Below are 17,515 nucleotides of genomic sequence, written 5' to 3'. Positions count from 1 at the left end.
ACAACTTACATTTACACAGCTACTTAATTTTACTAGAGAAATTCAGGGTAAGTAGCTTGCTCAAGGGTACTACAGCAAGAGACTAGATTCAAACATCCAACCTTCAGGTCCAAAGGGAGCAGCCCAAACCACTACACTACCACCTACCCCACACCATAGGGCCTCCAATGATGCATCATCTGCATGCTTTATAGAGTTAAAAACATTGGCAGTAACCTTGTGAACATTCTTGTGTCATAAACATCAGCGAACCAAACCATCATGAAGTCTCCATTCAGAGTCTCCCTTGTCTCACAATTTTAGGCAACATTTTTTGCCAGGGAACCAATTTCATTTCACCCCTAATGGTAACTGACCCCCTCAGAGTGAGACTTTGTTAAATAGGGTTATGTGTCAGAACAATTAAACCCTGTAACGTGAGGAATTGGCACATTTTGTAAGACTTTGTTACAGATATATCAGATTTGTATGCAACGTGACCTACGAATAAATCAAGGGAAGTGTGCATCATCAGCATTTTATTGACTTAGTGGTAAAAATTATGGAGTAACAAAATTAATTATGAACAAACTTAGTATCAGCTGCATGATGAGAAATCCATCTGTGTAAGGTTTGCCTTAACATTCTCTATATTTATCTATTAAAAAAAAAAAAAAAATTCAGCATTAATGCACCCTTAAAAACAATTCTGCTCCATCGAAACAGTGTGCAGTGAAAGGTACCAGTAGAACCAACACTAGTAGTGGTATGTACTGAATAAGCACCCAATCATCTGCACAGAACCTCCATAGAAACAGTGCACAGGACTCGCGGTTTCAGAAAACAGATTAAGTTTTCAAATTAATAGTTAGTAAAACACGCTTCTCCAAAACTGTTTCAAATTGATTTTATACCGTTTCCCACTCCTCAGTATAGTCTTGGAGACATAGGTTTCTGTATTATATTGCCGTTTTAAGAAAATCTCAGCGGTTGTTTATAACTTCCATGGTTTGAATAAACAGCTGAGGAAAAGCCACTGAAATGGGGTAACGTGGGAGAAAGAAGAGGGACAAAAGAAAGTACATAATCCTTTTCAGGTGCCATGCATCATGTTTCCTGCAGAGCTGTGCCCACACCCTCACTCAACCACAAGCTATTTACACAGCCCATAAACACTTAGCTACTGCCATTTGAAATGTGCAACACACTCTGCTCTCCTCGTTAAAATGCGAATGAAAATGAAGGTATCATTTCTATCCGATGGGTGTTACCTCTCACAGCCCAAAGACATCTGTTTCAGATAAACTGACTCCAAACTGCACACAGTGTGTGTGTCTGTGCGTGTCTGTGTAATTGTCCTGAGGTGGACTGGTGTCGTGTGCAGGGTGTACAATGTCTCACGCCTTGGGCTTCTGGGAAAGGCTTTGGACCACGACAATCCCGCACTGGACAAACAATTATTGTTGACGGATGTATGTATGTATGTATGTATGTATGTATGTGTGTGTGTGTGTAAGGATGCCATATGGAGGCAGTTCAACAAAGGAAAAATAGTTAATAAAAAGAACTAATTTTAATTTTTTTGGAATGTAGAAGCACACAAATGGCATTGCATCCAAAAATTTACCCGCAGGACACAGTGATCAAGAAATAAAATTCCATACTGATCATATCAGTAGTTCCCTTCATTAAAGTTCTAAAACACAGTTTGTGTGACAGATGCAGATATAAATATACACTACACAAGCATGTAAATTCACTGACATTTTGATGCAACACAACGAGTTTGTTTTACTGATGTAACACCTGCTTGGAATGATTTCTCTTCAGTTTCTTTGACCCTTCAAAATTTTTCAGAAGTGTAACAGACTGCAACATGAGACAAGAAATGTAAACGAAACCGGTGGTGTTGCGTCTTGCTTTCATGCATCGAATGACCATGTGAACTGGTAGGAAACCACCTACTAGATGCGACACAGTTAAACGACAATTCAGACTGGAAAACAGGTTCTGAGAATAAAAATAAGATTGGCTTTTTCTCCCGGCTGCTTTTTTTTCAGGCAGCTTGGTCCTATAAACAATACTCTCCGCCACCAGAACTGTGGTTATGCCACTTAAAGGATCCATTTTGGAATTTTCACAGTGGTTATAATACATTAATTTTTGCACGGAGGACACGGTAACACAAAGTAAATAAATAGATTTGCAGTTTCTGCATAATTACTTGTTACTCTCTTGGTTCCAGTTTTGGAGTACATTTCTGCCCCTCAACATCCATCCCCCCCTTCTTTTTCCTTTGGCGGGACATTGAAGGCAAATAGAAGAGGTCGTCTTCCATGGAAACAAAAATAACGGTGAGTTCTGTAACTGGCCGTTCTCGTAACACTTAAATGCTGCATACAATCAGAGTCACCTCTGCCCACCCAAAGCAAAGGATGTCCTTTGACGATGACATGGATTTGAAAAAAGTCACAAAAATAGGTAACTTTTTGTAAATAGTATTTACAAAGGAAAAACAAGAAACTCTCTCTGAGAGATGTGCGGGTCTGACACAAAGATGGCTGATTCCATAAATGGTGACAGGATCGCGTGTACCCCGATGTGTTAGAGGTCAAAGTCCAGCTGGATCTTGTTCTCGAAGATGGCGATGAGCAGCATGATGCCAAATCCCAGCAGGATACCAGCATTCTGCAACAGGAAATAGCCACAGTGGCTAAAGCCATGATCACCTGCGTTATTGTGCAGCATCTCCGGCATCTGTGTGAAATAGGGGCATAGGGGCAGGGGGTAGACAGTTTAGCTTCAATGTCTTATGATAGCTGGATACTGCAGGTTGGAAATGGATACCTGTTAAAGGCACAGCCTTGCAACAGAAAGGTTGTTGGGTCATATCTTGTGAGGGGCCCTGCTTTAAAACCCTAGAGCAACTGCTCAAGTAAAATGGCAACTGTATTGGTGAGGAAAAACAACATTTTGAATAAAAATGTAGTACAAGCAACAAAACATTATATGCGGCAGATAAGCCTGCTGTCATGCATCAAATGTTTAAACTTCTCTTATGACGAGACAACTTGTTTAATCCTTCCAATATGTGCAATTTTGTATTTTATGAAACTTAATTCTAAACGTATGACTAACCCAGCCATTGCATGTTGTATTGCTATAGTGAAATATGATGAGCTGTCTAGCAGCATCTTAGCTCAACTCTATTAATACTATTCATACTATTCAGGATGGAAACATCAAGCAAAGGAGGATTAGAATCTAATTATTTCCTCCATGCCATCTGCCTTTCATCCGGTATGCATTTGTTAAAATCACATCAGTTGGACTCAAATGTACTGATGGGTGTCTGGTGGGCAGCTGTCACCACAGTTTGAGTGAAAACTGCTTGTGTGAAAAAACAATGAATAAAAAATGAAAATGCATAGGCCCTTTCCTTGGACTAAGAGTGCAGTTTCAGTACTCGGCCTCTAGATGGAACGAGCCCACCGAGAACACTTTAAAGCAGAAATTTCCAGTCCTGTTCCTCACATCCCACCAGACTTTCTGTGATTGTTTCCATCCATCCTGCCCTAGTAATTATTTGGCCTCACTGAGATGGTGGTAAATGCACCTTCAGCAGTACCTGTATATGTTCAGCACAGGCTTTCCTCACATTAAAAGGATCATTTGTTCTTGAAAGCCTGCATGTAATGTGAATTCTCATAAAACGAACTTGTTTAAAGGGGAAAAATTCATTCCTAAACCACAAGTGGTCCATCTATTATTTTCACCAAACATGCAAGACTCCTGTCTTATTTAAATAGAGAAATTCTAATTCAAAATCAGAACCAAGTCCAAAATATCAGGCTTGCTCTGAACACCTTTAAATCCAGGCCCAAGACCCACATGTTCAGTGACTTATCACGTTCAAAAGCAAACATCATCCTTTTTCTATCCTCCTTCATTATTCATCTTACTATTATTTTCCCAGTTTTGTTGTTTTATCCTTTGATCTTTTAATATAATTTCTTACATGCCCCTATTGTAAATATCTTTGTAAAGTGCTTTGGAAAGCTGTTTCTAAATGTGTGCATAAAATTAGAACACTACACTAAGAGAACTGTCTTGGTAGGTATTTACTGAATCACTTGTAACCCTCATAACCTCCCATTGCTGAGCTATTTATAAAATATCATTTGTGATAACTATCACTGCAACTTTTAAACTAATAGGTAAGCCTTTGCTTTTTTATTCCTTTTCATACTTCAAAACTTTGTTTCGAAGACTTCCAGTTATGATTTTGCACTATTTTACACTTTGGTTTAGGTTTGCCAGTTTTGATTTTACACTATCACAAAAAGTGATGAGATTTGTGAGTTTATTGCAACCAAGTAGATACCTAGGAGACAACTGATATGCACAGAAGAAGCCGCACGACGAATGGGGTTCTTGGTATCACCAAGGCCTGCATTTTGATTTGAAATGTTTGTCCCAAAAGGCTTTTCTTGCAAGTGAGTTGACAGCTCATTATGCATTTTTTTTTGGTACAAATTACATGCTCTAAACCAAAATTAATGTACTATCTGAGGAGAGCTGGTAGCATAGTGGTTAGAGCTGCTGCCTTTGAACCCAAAGGGTACAGGTTTGAATCCTACCTCAAGCTGCAGTACCCTTGAGGAAGGTACTTACCCTAAAGTGCTCCAATAAAACTACCTAGCTGTATAAATGGGTAAATAATAGTAACTTAATAATAGTAAGTACCTTAAAACTGTAAATTGCTTTGGAGAAAGGGGTCAGTGAAATGAATGTAAACATCACCCTTTGTTATGCAAGGGAAGGCTGTATATCCCTTTAAATTCTCTCATCTTATTGTGAAGTACAGTAATTGGTTTACTGTTATTTCAGTTGTGTGAATTATTCAAGGAACAACTCAATTTATCAACTCTGCTAGAAGGAAAGCCATCATAAAGTGAAGGGTGAGAGGACTGGGATTGAAACCTCCAGTCTTAAACCACATACAGACCAACCTGGATGTCGATACACTTTAGATGGCTGCAGAGTATCCTGGATGTCACGTTGCTTTGACTATCGTGATGATTCACTTTATTTGGCATTTCATGTACAAATAGGAGCCAACTGAAGCATTTTGTAAAACCTGTTAGTGTGTCATTCTACTTCTGACTGACCTGCTTCTAACTCGTTTATAAAGAGACAGACAGACAAATGCATACACAAAGAGCTCTGTGGGAAAACTGATACCTAACATCATACAGCAATTTTTCTATTTACCATTTCATTCACCCAAACATAACCAGTAAGTGCCAGCATCAGAAGCTGATTACAGTCTGGCTGGGTCTAAGAGTCTATGGTTAGTCAGGAGGTTCCAGAAGTGCTGGTTTTGACACAACAGGTCAATTATACTCAACTGCCTCATCCTGTTCTTGGAAGACAGGCATCAGGGTGGAGATTACCGAGAATCCTTTTGCACTAAATCATGGATTGCCACCGTGGTTTCTCATTCTGTTTACCTAAATTAGCACAAAATAGCATGGTTAAACCATTTTGTGTTGGGATATTATTAACATTATATACCTGGCACCTTTGTCCAAAATCACTTACAATGTGAATTATGTACAATGTTTATAACTATTTGCCCATTTAAACAACTGGGCAATTTTTACTGTATCATTTCAACATAAGCACCTCGATCACTAACGCTATAGGAAGGGGTGAGATTAAAAATTGGGTCTTCAGGTTTCAGAACACCAGGTCTGACTATGCCACCTACTGCCCGTTAACATCCCTAACAAGGGTTTAATTACATTACTTTCAAATTCAATTTTACCCATTTAATTTGACCAAGTTACTGCAGCCTGGGTGAGATATGAACCCAGGTCATTTTTCCGCAAGGTGACAGCTCTAAAAATGACCACTTATCGACCCACATATTGCTGAAAAAAATGACTGAATCATGCAGTAACTTATTTCACTGAAGGTAATTTACAGTTATTACAGTAGTACATTATTAAGTACTGCCTTAATACACAACAGTTTTGGTAGGAATGGGATTTGAACTTGTGAACTCCAAACTGTAACATTCCTTACTATAACACTGCCCCAAATCTAACTATAGGGATGGATGCTGGCAACAGGCTAGAAAATCTAGCGCAGCAGGGTAGCACATTTTACAGTAGGTAGTGATATGGACATATTACCAGACAGTTGCTGGTTCAAGTCCCAGGTTTGACCCTTCTGTTATAACCTTGAGATAAGTGCCAACATGGGAGGACCTGCTAACCAGCTAAATGAATGATAAGCAGTAATTTCAGTCTGTCATAGAAGAGATGGAGCCAGATCTATAACTGTAGTCCTTTCAACATTGTGCCTTTTGGGTGAGACCCAATTTCTCACTTGGATGCAGTTTGATAAGTCACCAAATTGGAAGTGACGGAGCAATGCCATATATGAGCTCCATGATGAGCAGAGCGGCCCCGGGTTCACAGGACAATATCAGCTGTGATGTTCATAGTCCTTTCTGATACACACTTCTATTACAGATAGATTACAATTCTATTATACAGTAAAATTGGAAAAAAAATTTACTCAGTTGAGTAAAATTGCCACAAAGGCCTCCATCAAAAGAAGTATGGGACTAAAAAATTATGATACTGAAATGTGTTGGCTGCAGAGCAAACCCTTATCCAAAGCTACAGATAGTATACATATTCACTTACCCTATTCATTCACTTCACTAATAAGTTCATTTTCTGTTAACAGAAATTTTGAGTGATTGCTAAGCAACCTGAGAGGGAATCTTTGATAGCGTGTTGCTAGTTAAGACCAGTGTTACATGCATAAATGTAGCAGAACTTGACCTACCATGTCAACGAGTGCCACGTACATGAAGAGGCCAGCGGTAAGCGCAAATATCCACATGGAGACATTCTCAGCATAGTGCCCAATGAGGATGCCTGTGGCCATGCCCAAGTATGCCATCATTGCTGACAGCGCATTGTACAAAATTGCCTGGCGCACCGTCATGCCAGCCTTGAGCAACACAGCGAAGTCGCCTGTGGGGAGAAATGCTCAGCCTTAGTGTGTGGTTATCAACAATACTAACTACAGGGTTGTGCCTCAACACCACATGATCATCTTATGAACCTCTTTGTAATTCTGGTGTTGTTGAGAAGTCATAAAACTTCCCAACAGAACCCATTACTCTCTCCTCGAACTCCATTATCACTTATTAAATTCAGCTGCTTTGCCAGTGCTCTTATGCAGGATGATGTAAATTTACAAGCTTTTATAAATATGGTTATTTTACAGGAACATTTCAGGCTCACTAGTTCTCCCAAGGGTGCTTTGTTGTATAAGCATGACATCAAAAACATCTGGATGTTTTTTGTTTCAGTGAACACTGCACTATTGTTCCAGTTCCCATATATGTGTGGTCACATTTTTGGTGAAAGCAATGCCTGTGATTGGATGAGCTGGAAACAGCAACATCAGCTAACCCAGTTCGTGGGGAAGCTCATGGCAGAAGACTGCTACAGATGTACTGAGTCCACTGGAAAGGCCCTCGGTGAAAGCTGCTCCTGGGGGAGGGGGGGGGAGACACACATACATCACTGTCAGTCAAACCTGGTTCTGCACACTGTCTCAGTCAGACAAGTTTCTCAAAACTGGGCTGTAGACTGCTAAGACTTAAGATACGCCTTATAGAACAAGAGGATCATGAGGTGGTGTAACTCTTGGCTCCATCTTGTACTGGAAGGACCCGAGATTCAAACCCCACTCCTACTGAAGTTTTGCTGGTCAACTAGTCTGGCCTGAATGGAAACAAATAAAAATGATCCAGTTGTTTATTAGTTCATTTAACTGACACTTTTCTCCAAAGCAACTTAATACTGCTAGGTTTTTCTACTAAGCTACTTGATTTACCTATTTATAGAGTAGTAGTTTAGTATAGAAATCTAAGTCAGTTTGGAGAAAAGTGTTAGCTAAAAGACTAAACAAATATACCAAGCCATAAATTGCTGGACTTAAATGACAGAAACTGATATAAGGGAAGTGCATTAAGGGTAACTCAAGTATCTTTGTGAAGGGTACAGAGCTAGCGTCACCAACCATGGTTCTCACGGCCCATGGGATTGGCCTGTTTTGTTCCAGCTGAGCTCTTAATTTCTTTCTGACAGAATGGACCGCACAGCTGAAGTGATGCTAAATCAAATACGCTTGTCGAGACCTCAGTATCGTTTTCCAGTTCCTGCTCCAGGGGTTCCATTTAATTACAGTCTAGTCAGAATTTTTTCAAAAAACATGGTACACAATAGTGCTGACCTACATAGAACAAAACATATACACAAGGGGGTCTAAGGTAACATGCATTATAGCCAACAGCTCAGTTCAGTCTGAATATTTCAATTGTATTCCTGGTTCACCGTGACAGAACTGCGCATAAGCAGCCCGGGAGAGGCAGAGCGGGACCATACCAATGGCCAGGCCATCGCTGAAGTTGTGCAGGCCGTCGCCCATGATGACCATCCAGGCCAGCGTGGCCACACCAGCATCCCGGAAGTGCTGCTGGGAGTAGGAGTGCGAGTGGCTGTGCGGGTGGTGGTTCTGGGAGTGGTGGTGATGGAGGATATGGTGGTAATCATGGTGGTGGTGGTGCAGGTCATCTGGCTGCCCCACCGTGTCGTGGAAATGCGAGTGGCATTTGTTCTCACAGTCTTCAGAGGAGTAGGCGCCACTGTAACCAACTGAGGGTGCGGCTGGGGCCAGCATCACCTCCTCCTCCTCCGCCACACCCTGCGCTGCGGACTCGGCCACAAAGACAGGCCGCTCGCCAAAATGCCCCTCCCCATTCGCTTCTACATCTGCAGAAAACAAGCAAAAAAAAAACAAAAAAAAACTTTTGAGTCTGGAGTCAACAACACAGCTTGCAGCAACTATTTAATACGAATAGATTTGGACGTGGAGCCTTCTGTAAAAATTTATTTTTACAAGGACTTGACTAAATTAACAGAATTGATTTTTTTCTCTCCTCAAGCAAACAGATAGCCTGAGGTCTGACAAGAAAAGACTGAAGCTGAAATCAAATATGCATGATTATGTTCCTGTAGAAACTGCACACTGATGCACTCCCCTCGCTGTACAATTGAGAAAAGGGAAATAGAACCCGCTGCACCACACCCCTTCCCCGAACCTTCACCAGGTTTTAAGTTGTCATTCTCCTCCACCGCTGGCACCTTGTCTGCATCAACATTGTCTTCATTTTGATCAAACTTCTGGTTCTGCAAAATGACATCAGACCATCAGGATCTTGCAAAGAATGTCATAACTTGAGTGTTACACCAGCCTTTGGCTGCTTTTGAAAGGCTGCTTTTGTGGGGCACTGAGTCAGCTGAGGTTACAGGAAAAAAGAGCAACATCTGAGCATTTCCCAACAATACATACCTTCTGCTTCTTTTCCTTGTACATTTTGCCCAATGTGAGAAAGTGTTCGATGAGGAACATGAAATAAACACCCCCCAGTGCTGTGAGGCCTTTCCATACTGCGTCCAGGTTGGCCTCCCCATTGTCATGGTCGCTGTGGAACTCACTCTCGTTAGCCACGCGGTGATGGTGGTGATGGCCTCCCTGGGACTGACAGACCAGAAAACCGGTTCAGAAAAATGTCACAGGTTATGATTAAGCAACTCACCAAGAATAATATACATAAGTGAAAAAGACCAGTACAAAGAATAAGAGAGCATTGTTCTTCTAAGTGTTGTGTAAAACTCTGGGGTCATTGCAGTATATTTAAGAATTAGTTACACTTAAAGGTCTTTTGGACATATGAATGACATTTAAGTAAAAGTCTGATTTGTTCCCTTTATATTCTTCTTAAATCAAAACAATAACGGTACAGATGAATATTTTGGCAAGAAAGTATTTTATTACAATGTTCCAGAACCAGAGTATCTCTCCACAAATTCATGTTTGACTCAAGCGTGACAATTTTTACAAGAGAAGTTCACATCTGAACCATATCACCAGATCATCATCACTATTTGAGCTTAGTGATTCACCTATTCTGCGTTTTATGCACCTACTCAAGCGATGAACATCAGTGCTTCAAGTGGAAAGAAACAAAAAAAAAAAAAAAAAACTAGGTTTAGTTAAGAATCACATCTGCAACTATGACTTTCTTTCTCCTAATGTAATGTACAATTTTGTTTTCTTTTTTTTTTGCCGAGTTGTATGTCGCTTTGGGGACGTGGTGGCGCAGTGGGTTGGACCGGGTCCTGCACTCCGGTGGGTCTGGGGTTTAAGTCCTGCTTGGGGTGCCTTGTGACAGACTGGCGTCCCGTCCTGGGTGTGTCCCCTCCCCCTCCAGCCTTATGCCCCGTGTTGCCGGGTTAGGCTCCGGTTCCCCGCGACCCCGTATGGGACAAGCGGGTCAGAAAATGTGTGTGTGTCGCTTTGGAGAAAAGCATCTGCTAAATGAATAAATGTAAATGACCCCCTCAGAAATACCCTAACCTCCTGCACTGGTGCTCTGTATTTGCATTTTCTCAATACACTGTTTCTGACTGTGCTGTAACTCAGTTCGGGTGGGAGTACTTGTGATGTTACCTAAAAGGGTACAAATGGTGCTTTTTCTATTTGCTACTGGACACTGCAGGTGGTTCAACTAGAACAGCATGGAATGTAAAAAAGCTTCTGTGCTCTTATAAGGAGAAGCAGAACTGAACAATATTTGATTTGTGTCTGTGCCAATAGGTGTGACAGTAATGCACCGAACACCAAGCGATTAGCCAATGTCCTCAAATAGGAGTTTGTGTATTTTTACACCCTAAATAATCAGCTGTTATTAACTGTCTAAGGACACCAATCCACAACCTGGCATGTGTTTTTCAAGTAGAAAGACCACTGGATTTCTTCCCCCCCCCCATGTCAGACACAGTCACAAACAGTAGTTGAGGAGGTCCTTTGTCAATATCCCCTGGTCTGGTTCAAATCCAGCTTGTGTCTAGATGGAGTTTGTGTGTTCTCCTCATGTTTGTGTGGGTTTCCTGCAGTGCTCTGGTTTCCCCCCCCCACACTCAAAAGAGATTACCCTTCACCTGTATGTTAATTAACATGTTTTCCTGTCACTGACTGGTATCCTGTCCAGGGTGTACCCTGCCTTATGCCCTGTGCTTCTTAGAGTCAAGACCACTGTGACACTGCACGGGACAAATAGTTATGGATATAAACAGACAAAACAAATTACAACACATTCATATTAGCTGGAATGCTCATTTACTCAATGTTGTGCTGACTTTGGAAGTGACAGAGTGGATCTCTCTAATCTGAGAAATCTGCAGAATGCTATCATGCAGCACATGATGGCCACAGAGGTGATGTTCACTCACATGTGGGATGAGGTGTAGGAAGGCATCGCCACTGAGCGTGCCCACAGCCAGGGCCACGAGGAAGCTGAGGAGGAACTTGAAGAAGATGCGGTTCATCAACGGGATGAGGATCACACCCAGCAGGGACAGCAGACTGATGATGGTTATGGACACGACACCTCCGACCCAGGCTGAAACACACATTGGTAAATGATGAACCTTTCGGACTGACACCACCCCCAGCTCCCCCACCTCCAAAAAAATTCCACTGGCAAGGAAAAAAAACAGACACAAACTCCTCCTGAAGGACAAATACCTGTATGGATTGATCCCACTTTCTGGCCACTTTCATGCAAGTGATTTCCATGATCATGATGATCGTGGTGATGGTGATGATGATCGTGATCTGTGTTTTTTTAAAAAAAAAAAAAAAAAAACTTCAGAATTTTCACAGCTTTTAATAACACAATTCAGCCTTACAAGGTTTAACTGTTTGATTATGTACATTTATTCATTTTGCTGACACTATTCTCCAAAGTGACTTTCAATGTTAAGCCATTTACAATTATTTACTCATTTATACACCTGATTAATTTTACTGTAACAATCTATGGTAAGTACCTTGCTGAAGCATACTATAGCTGGAGGGAGGATTTAAACCTGGAACCCTTGGGTCCAAAGGCAGCAGCTCTAACCACACTACCAGCTGCCCCACATGTAATACTCTGTCCCACAAAAAGTCATAATGACATTATTCTTTAATGACCTTGATCAGAAAATCGAAATGTATCACATACCTGAACCAAGGTGATCGGCTCGGTGGTGAATGCAGGACTTGCTATCGATCTGATTGAGGAGTGCTGGACATAAATAGCTAAAGTCGTCAAGAGAGAGGGCCATCTGCTTGGTCATACCATGGGAGGCCAGGATGCTAGAGGCATTTAGACACTAAGAAATAAAGTAATAAAAAGAACTGTGAGACAGAACATTACTAACAAGTGGCTTATCACTTTATCATCACAAATGTTGGCAGTAATGAATGAAGCAGTACAAAACACCTTCACTTTACTTGCAAATTTGTGTTGAAAATACATAGGAATAAGCTAGCACGAAGCATCCTGCACACCTCTTCTTTTGGATAGCTGTGGTCCTGGTCATGCTCATGATTGTGGTCGTCATCATGGTCATGTTCTTCATCGTGTTCGTGACCTTTGCTGTGCTCGTGGTTGTGCTCATGATCGTGGTCTGTTTTGTTATCAGAGAGTTGGATGTCTAGTCCCCCATGGTCAGTTGGAGTTGGTGAAAACAAGGATTGCTCGCCAGTGACCAGAAGGCTGCTCATGTGTTGGTCGGTGCTGCTGAGGTTATCTGGGTTTAATGCATTCTGACCTCCAGCAGCAGGTGGGCCACCCTGAGACAAGTCATAGTCAGCGCTTCTCCGGCTGCGCACCTCCTGGGTCTTGAGCAAGATGTTGGTGGTATATGCTGGGGTGGTGCTGACATCCTGAGGGAACTTCTTCACATAGAGGTTGTGATGAGCCTCAGACCCCTCCACCTTCTTCCCAATCCGTCCGTCATTCCCCTGTTCTTTGGGGTCCTTGGTCACCTTCTGACCCACAGGATGATCCTGCTGGTTGGGTGAATCTTGACTGTGTGCATGATGGTGGTGGCCTGTCCCCCGGTGGCTGACGTGCTCATGGTGTTGCACAGTCACCCTCCGGATGCGGTCGAGACCCACACTCTCCAAAAGCCGTTTCAGGCCCTCCAAGGAGATGGTTCCGTTTTCCCCGTACCTACTGAAGAGTGCCTCTAGGTGGCGACGTTGTGCCTCCTTTGCTGCTTCCACATCCACAGTTGGTTGAAGCTTCTCCTTTGACCCCGCCTGCTCCAAAGTGGGGCAGTCGGGGCCCTCGTTCCCATGGCAGTAGGGTGAGCACAAGAAAAAGCAGAGAAGGGTCCGAGTACACAGCCGTCTCACCACTGCCATCTTCTGTAGGAGTACAACACAGGAACACTAACATCATTACAAACCTAGGGCATCAGGTGGCAGTGGTTACAGTTATCACCTTGCAGCTGAAAGAGCCACGTTTAAATGAAATCACCCTCAATCGAGGTACTTACCCTGAACTGACAGATTAAAAATTACCTAGCTGTTTAAGTGGGTAAATAACTGTCAGCAGCTTAGTACACAACATAAGTCTGGATTGGTGAAGTGTCACATAAATAAAGAAAACATAATAACCTGCACTCTGCAAGTGTGTGTAAGTCTGGTTCTCATTTTGCAGGGACAGTTCAATTCACTTTATTTTTACATTTGAGCCTGCGTCCTCCAGTCAGAGGGCTATCACATTGATCTGAAATAAGCCATGTGGAAACTGAGGAAAACAAAAAAAAAAAAAAACATCCCTGGCTAAGAAACTGGGAGAAAAAAAAAAAAAACCTGTTTGGTTCAAGTCCCAGTGGCTGCTCTCTCTCCTAGGAAAACATGAGGTGTTTAGGACCTCAATTCTCCACAACACCCTACAGTGGTGGAATGAGCTTATATAAAAATAAAAAAAAAAATAAAACAAAAAAAAAAACCAGATATAGACAAACACCCTCCTCCCTTTGTCTACTCACCTCAGAAAACTGCACCTTTCCCTACAAACCAAACCCTATCAACTTAAGTACGCAATCAAATGTACACCAAGAATGGTAGAGCGACTTAGTGAACCACTATAATTTAACTTGACTGCTGTCAGTTTGGTGTCCCAAAAACAGCTTTCGGTACAGTGAACCGAGCTCTTGAACATCGCACGAAAGATGATAAAATGAGCTGGAGGAATTAATGAGCGCAACTCAAGGATCCAGACCTGTTAAGTAGGTTTCATCACTCTCGTCTGGCTTCTGATTGGGTAACGTCATCATACACGGGTCAAGGTACTCGTACAACGCAGAGAACAGTAAGCTGAGTAAGGCTGAGGAAATGGGACCTTTCAGAGTAGAGATCATACCTGGTTCTGGAATGGGTTGGTCCTAGCTGGACGTCTGTTCCAGGCAAGTGTTTGACTGAAATGGGTATTTCCCAAAATATTTCCTTTTGTCTCAGGTTGCTTGATTATAACTATAAAAACGCTGATACACATGCCTTCAGTCCCAGGGTCTGGGTCACATCCAAACCATGAATCACAATCAAAGGATCAGTACCTAGGGTATTAAAGCACTGCGGGAAGGCTGAGAACTTAACGCAAGGCACTCTTCCTACCCCCCACCACACTGACAGGGCAAATATAAAACTACCAATCTCTCACCTTCACTGTGTATTGTTTATTTTTAAAAATCCATGTAAAAATGTGACTTTCAATTAAATTCATTGTTGCTACAGGGGCCCATAAACTGATTAGTTCTGCTCTAAAACAGCAAGAGGGTCTGTCACATGTACACAGTGGATATATTAATCATTATATTCAGCACAGGGTTTCGGGCATAAAACCGGAGAATTCCCCCCCATTACTTAATCTGCATGACCGTAACCGGTCACCACAAGCTCCCTGGCCGATACCTCGCATAGATCACGCTCATTTTGCAAGTTTTAAGCGTGACATCGCTTTTGTTAGCAGAGGGATGTGTGATGGTTTCAGCTGTTACTACAACCTTAAGGTTGTTGTAACAAATCCCACCTGCTGCTGTCGCACCCCTGCTCAAGTTACTTACCCTGCATTGACAAGAATATCCTGTTTAAACTCTGAACTGTTGTAATTATCTGACCCTGTAAGTTAACTTAAAAATAAAGGATAATAATATTAATACAGTTATTAACTGCGACATTAACAGGTGGGCCAAAGCATGCTTGTGTGCTGGGACTACAAGTCCAGGCAGTGAAATGTACAGCTGTCAATGTTTGATGCCTGGAAATACAGTTAAGAACAGATTAAGAGGGGATGACTGAGAATCATATTTATTTAAAATATTTCTTCTCGTTTATGTCTCCAGTCTGGGATCTTTCTGATCAACCCAATCGACGACGTGCGACTGTGTCCAGCTCTGAGGTCACACGTCTCCATTACCGGAAGCAAAATTATAAATAAGACTTTTATACGTTGTAAGAAAGCCGGTTCTTGTAATATTTTAACTTAGAAAGCGGACTTAAATATTTATCAGAGAAGAAATGTGGAGAAGGGCCGGTGTTTAAGGCTTTTCTGCGAGGAAACCCTGACAGGTGAAGACCGCCGTCCGACGCGACCGGACCGGCTGTTCTCAAAAAAAAAAAGAGGAAAAAAAAACCTCCATTTCGACACACCTTCGCATTAAAACACATCACTGACTTCTGTTAATTATAAAATACCCATTGCAGACGTCTAATCTGACCAGACTGCACGTTTGTTTAACGTCAGTATGTTCCGCTAACACGTCGAATACGGACATTTAAAAGCAGTAAACGCGCTGCTAGCATACTAGCTAGCGACGTTTTTATTATTTTTTTATTTAAAAAAAAAACGTTTTCGTCCGTCAACTATGGTACACTTTTTGAAATAATTTGTTTCTGTATTACACCGCAAACACGAGAGCGGCTGTACCAGTAAGCTAACGTGCTAAAGCGCTGTGTTTCTCCGTATTTGTCGAGCCAACACCGTAAATTGTGGCGGTGTTCGGGCCTGTATAGCAGGCCCGGCCGCTCTAAAAACACAGACGAAATAAAATTCAGAAAAAAAAAACAGCAATTAAAGCGCCACGACTCGCCCAAAGCGCCTTTAGCTGCCGAACTACACACGAGCACACCGCCTCACACACATAAGACGGAAAAATGAGCGCGCGGGCCGGTTTTGTGCACCCTGCACTCGTCCCCGTGCCGTGTGCAACGAGGAGCGCGTGAAGCCCCGGAAACGCGCGAACGCGGCGGTGTGCAAAGAGGGGGACTCGCGGCGCGCCGAGCGCAGGAGCACCGCCGCGTGCAGAGTGCGCGAGGGCTGTGGAAGCACACGAGCAAACATATAAAGGAGAATAAAGGCGATGGGAGGCGAGAAGAGCGATGAAACTCACGTGCTCGCCGTCGCGCCGCACTCCGCGTGTCCGCCCGCCGCGTTCGCTGTTAATGAGGCAGGGAGCAGCGCGTGCCTTTCAGGAGTCTCTGTAGGAAGACATCTGGCGCGCGCGACGCGGGGAGAAGGAGGAGGAGCGCGCCCATAAGACGGAACGGGTCCGAATGGGTCGGAATTGGACTTATCGCAGCTGAACGAGTCAGAATGGGATCGTAGGGGTCGGATTTATTGTAACTGAACGGGTCGGAATGGGATTGAATATCATTGGACAGGATGGAACGGGATCAGACTGGTTGGAGTGGACTTAAAATTGTAATTAAACGGGCCTGAAGGGGACCAAATGAGTTAAAATGGGATTGCTTTTAGTAAAATGTGCCAAAGTGGGACCAAAAGAGACCATATGGGTCGGAACGGGACCGAATGGTCCGAAAGACCGAACGGGTTTGACCGAATGAGGCTGAAATGGATCGCTGTTGGTTTGAACTGATGAGAATGGGGTTGGAATGGGATCGGGTGGGAATACAGGGGTTGAATTTGGTGGAATGGGCCAGAACAGATCCTGACCCTGAAGTGCCTAAGCCATGCGTCCAGTTTACAAGTAGCAAAAGGTTGAATGAGCGGGGACACGCGCTTGCTGGGAGTTAAAAGTAGACGCAAAAGTAGTTGGACGCTTGACGTGTGTTTCCATTGGCCCGATTCCTGGACTCCTTTCCGAGGAAAGCCTTCGCCACTCGTTGTTTTTACATCGTGTCTTTCCTGGCATTGTGACGCTTCGTGTTGTATATTTGTGTTGACCGAGGTGTTCTTGGTGCGAGCAGTATGGGGAAACATCTGTAAAAACAAAACACTATTTATTTACGTTCGTTTCTGAATGTAGAGGAACTTTATATTTCTAAACATATGGATACTGTAAACATGCTACACGGTATATTTGTTTTTGTAATCACACACACACACACACACAGAGACAGAGTGGCTGAAACCGCTTGTCCCGCAGCGAACCGGAGACCGACCCAGCAACACGAGGCTGGAGGGGGAAGGAACACGCCCAGGATGGGACACCAGTCCATCGCAAGGCACCCCAAGCGGGACTCGAACCCCAGACCTGCTGTGTCCCCTTCTGTGTTTATAATTAGTTTCACTCATTTCGCC

At 42.9% G+C, this 17,515-nt stretch overlaps 1 protein-coding gene across 4 annotated transcripts; it reads right to left on the bottom strand.

Annotated features, from left to right (window-relative positions):
• Window positions 1–121: 121 nt before the first annotated feature.
• Window positions 122–16,613, bottom strand: slc39a6 (solute carrier family 39 member 6). Of its 4 annotated transcripts, none has more exons than XM_018757831.2 (11): window positions 16,365–16,613; window positions 12,472–13,335; window positions 12,143–12,293; window positions 11,662–11,751; window positions 11,367–11,536; window positions 9,424–9,612; window positions 9,173–9,260; window positions 8,457–8,843; window positions 7,479–7,559; window positions 6,844–7,034; window positions 122–2,736 (listed from the first exon to the last, which is right to left on the bottom strand). In XM_018757831.2, the coding sequence occupies exons 2-11, from the start codon at window positions 13,330–13,332 to the stop codon at window positions 2,584–2,586; spliced, it is 2,361 nt and encodes a 786-aa protein (XP_018613347.1). In that variant the 5' UTR covers window positions 13,333–13,335; window positions 16,365–16,613; the 3' UTR covers window positions 122–2,583. The 4 variants fall into 4 exon arrangements, with proteins under 4 accessions (XP_018613347.1, XP_018613345.1, XP_018613346.1 ...); XM_018757829.2 differs by lacking the exon at window positions 16,365–16,613 and adding an exon at window positions 14,339–15,203; XM_018757830.2 differs by lacking the exon at window positions 16,365–16,613 and adding an exon at window positions 14,339–15,203 and having other exon boundaries at window positions 9,179–9,260.
• Window positions 16,614–17,515: the final 902 nt, after the last annotated feature.

This window comes from Scleropages formosus, chromosome 7 (genome assembly GCF_900964775.1).
Source record: "Scleropages formosus chromosome 7, fSclFor1.1, whole genome shotgun sequence".
In the NCBI taxonomy this organism is placed as follows: domain Eukaryota; kingdom Metazoa; phylum Chordata; class Actinopteri; order Osteoglossiformes; family Osteoglossidae; genus Scleropages; species Scleropages formosus.
This window is presented reverse-complemented; position numbering and strand designations above follow the sequence as displayed.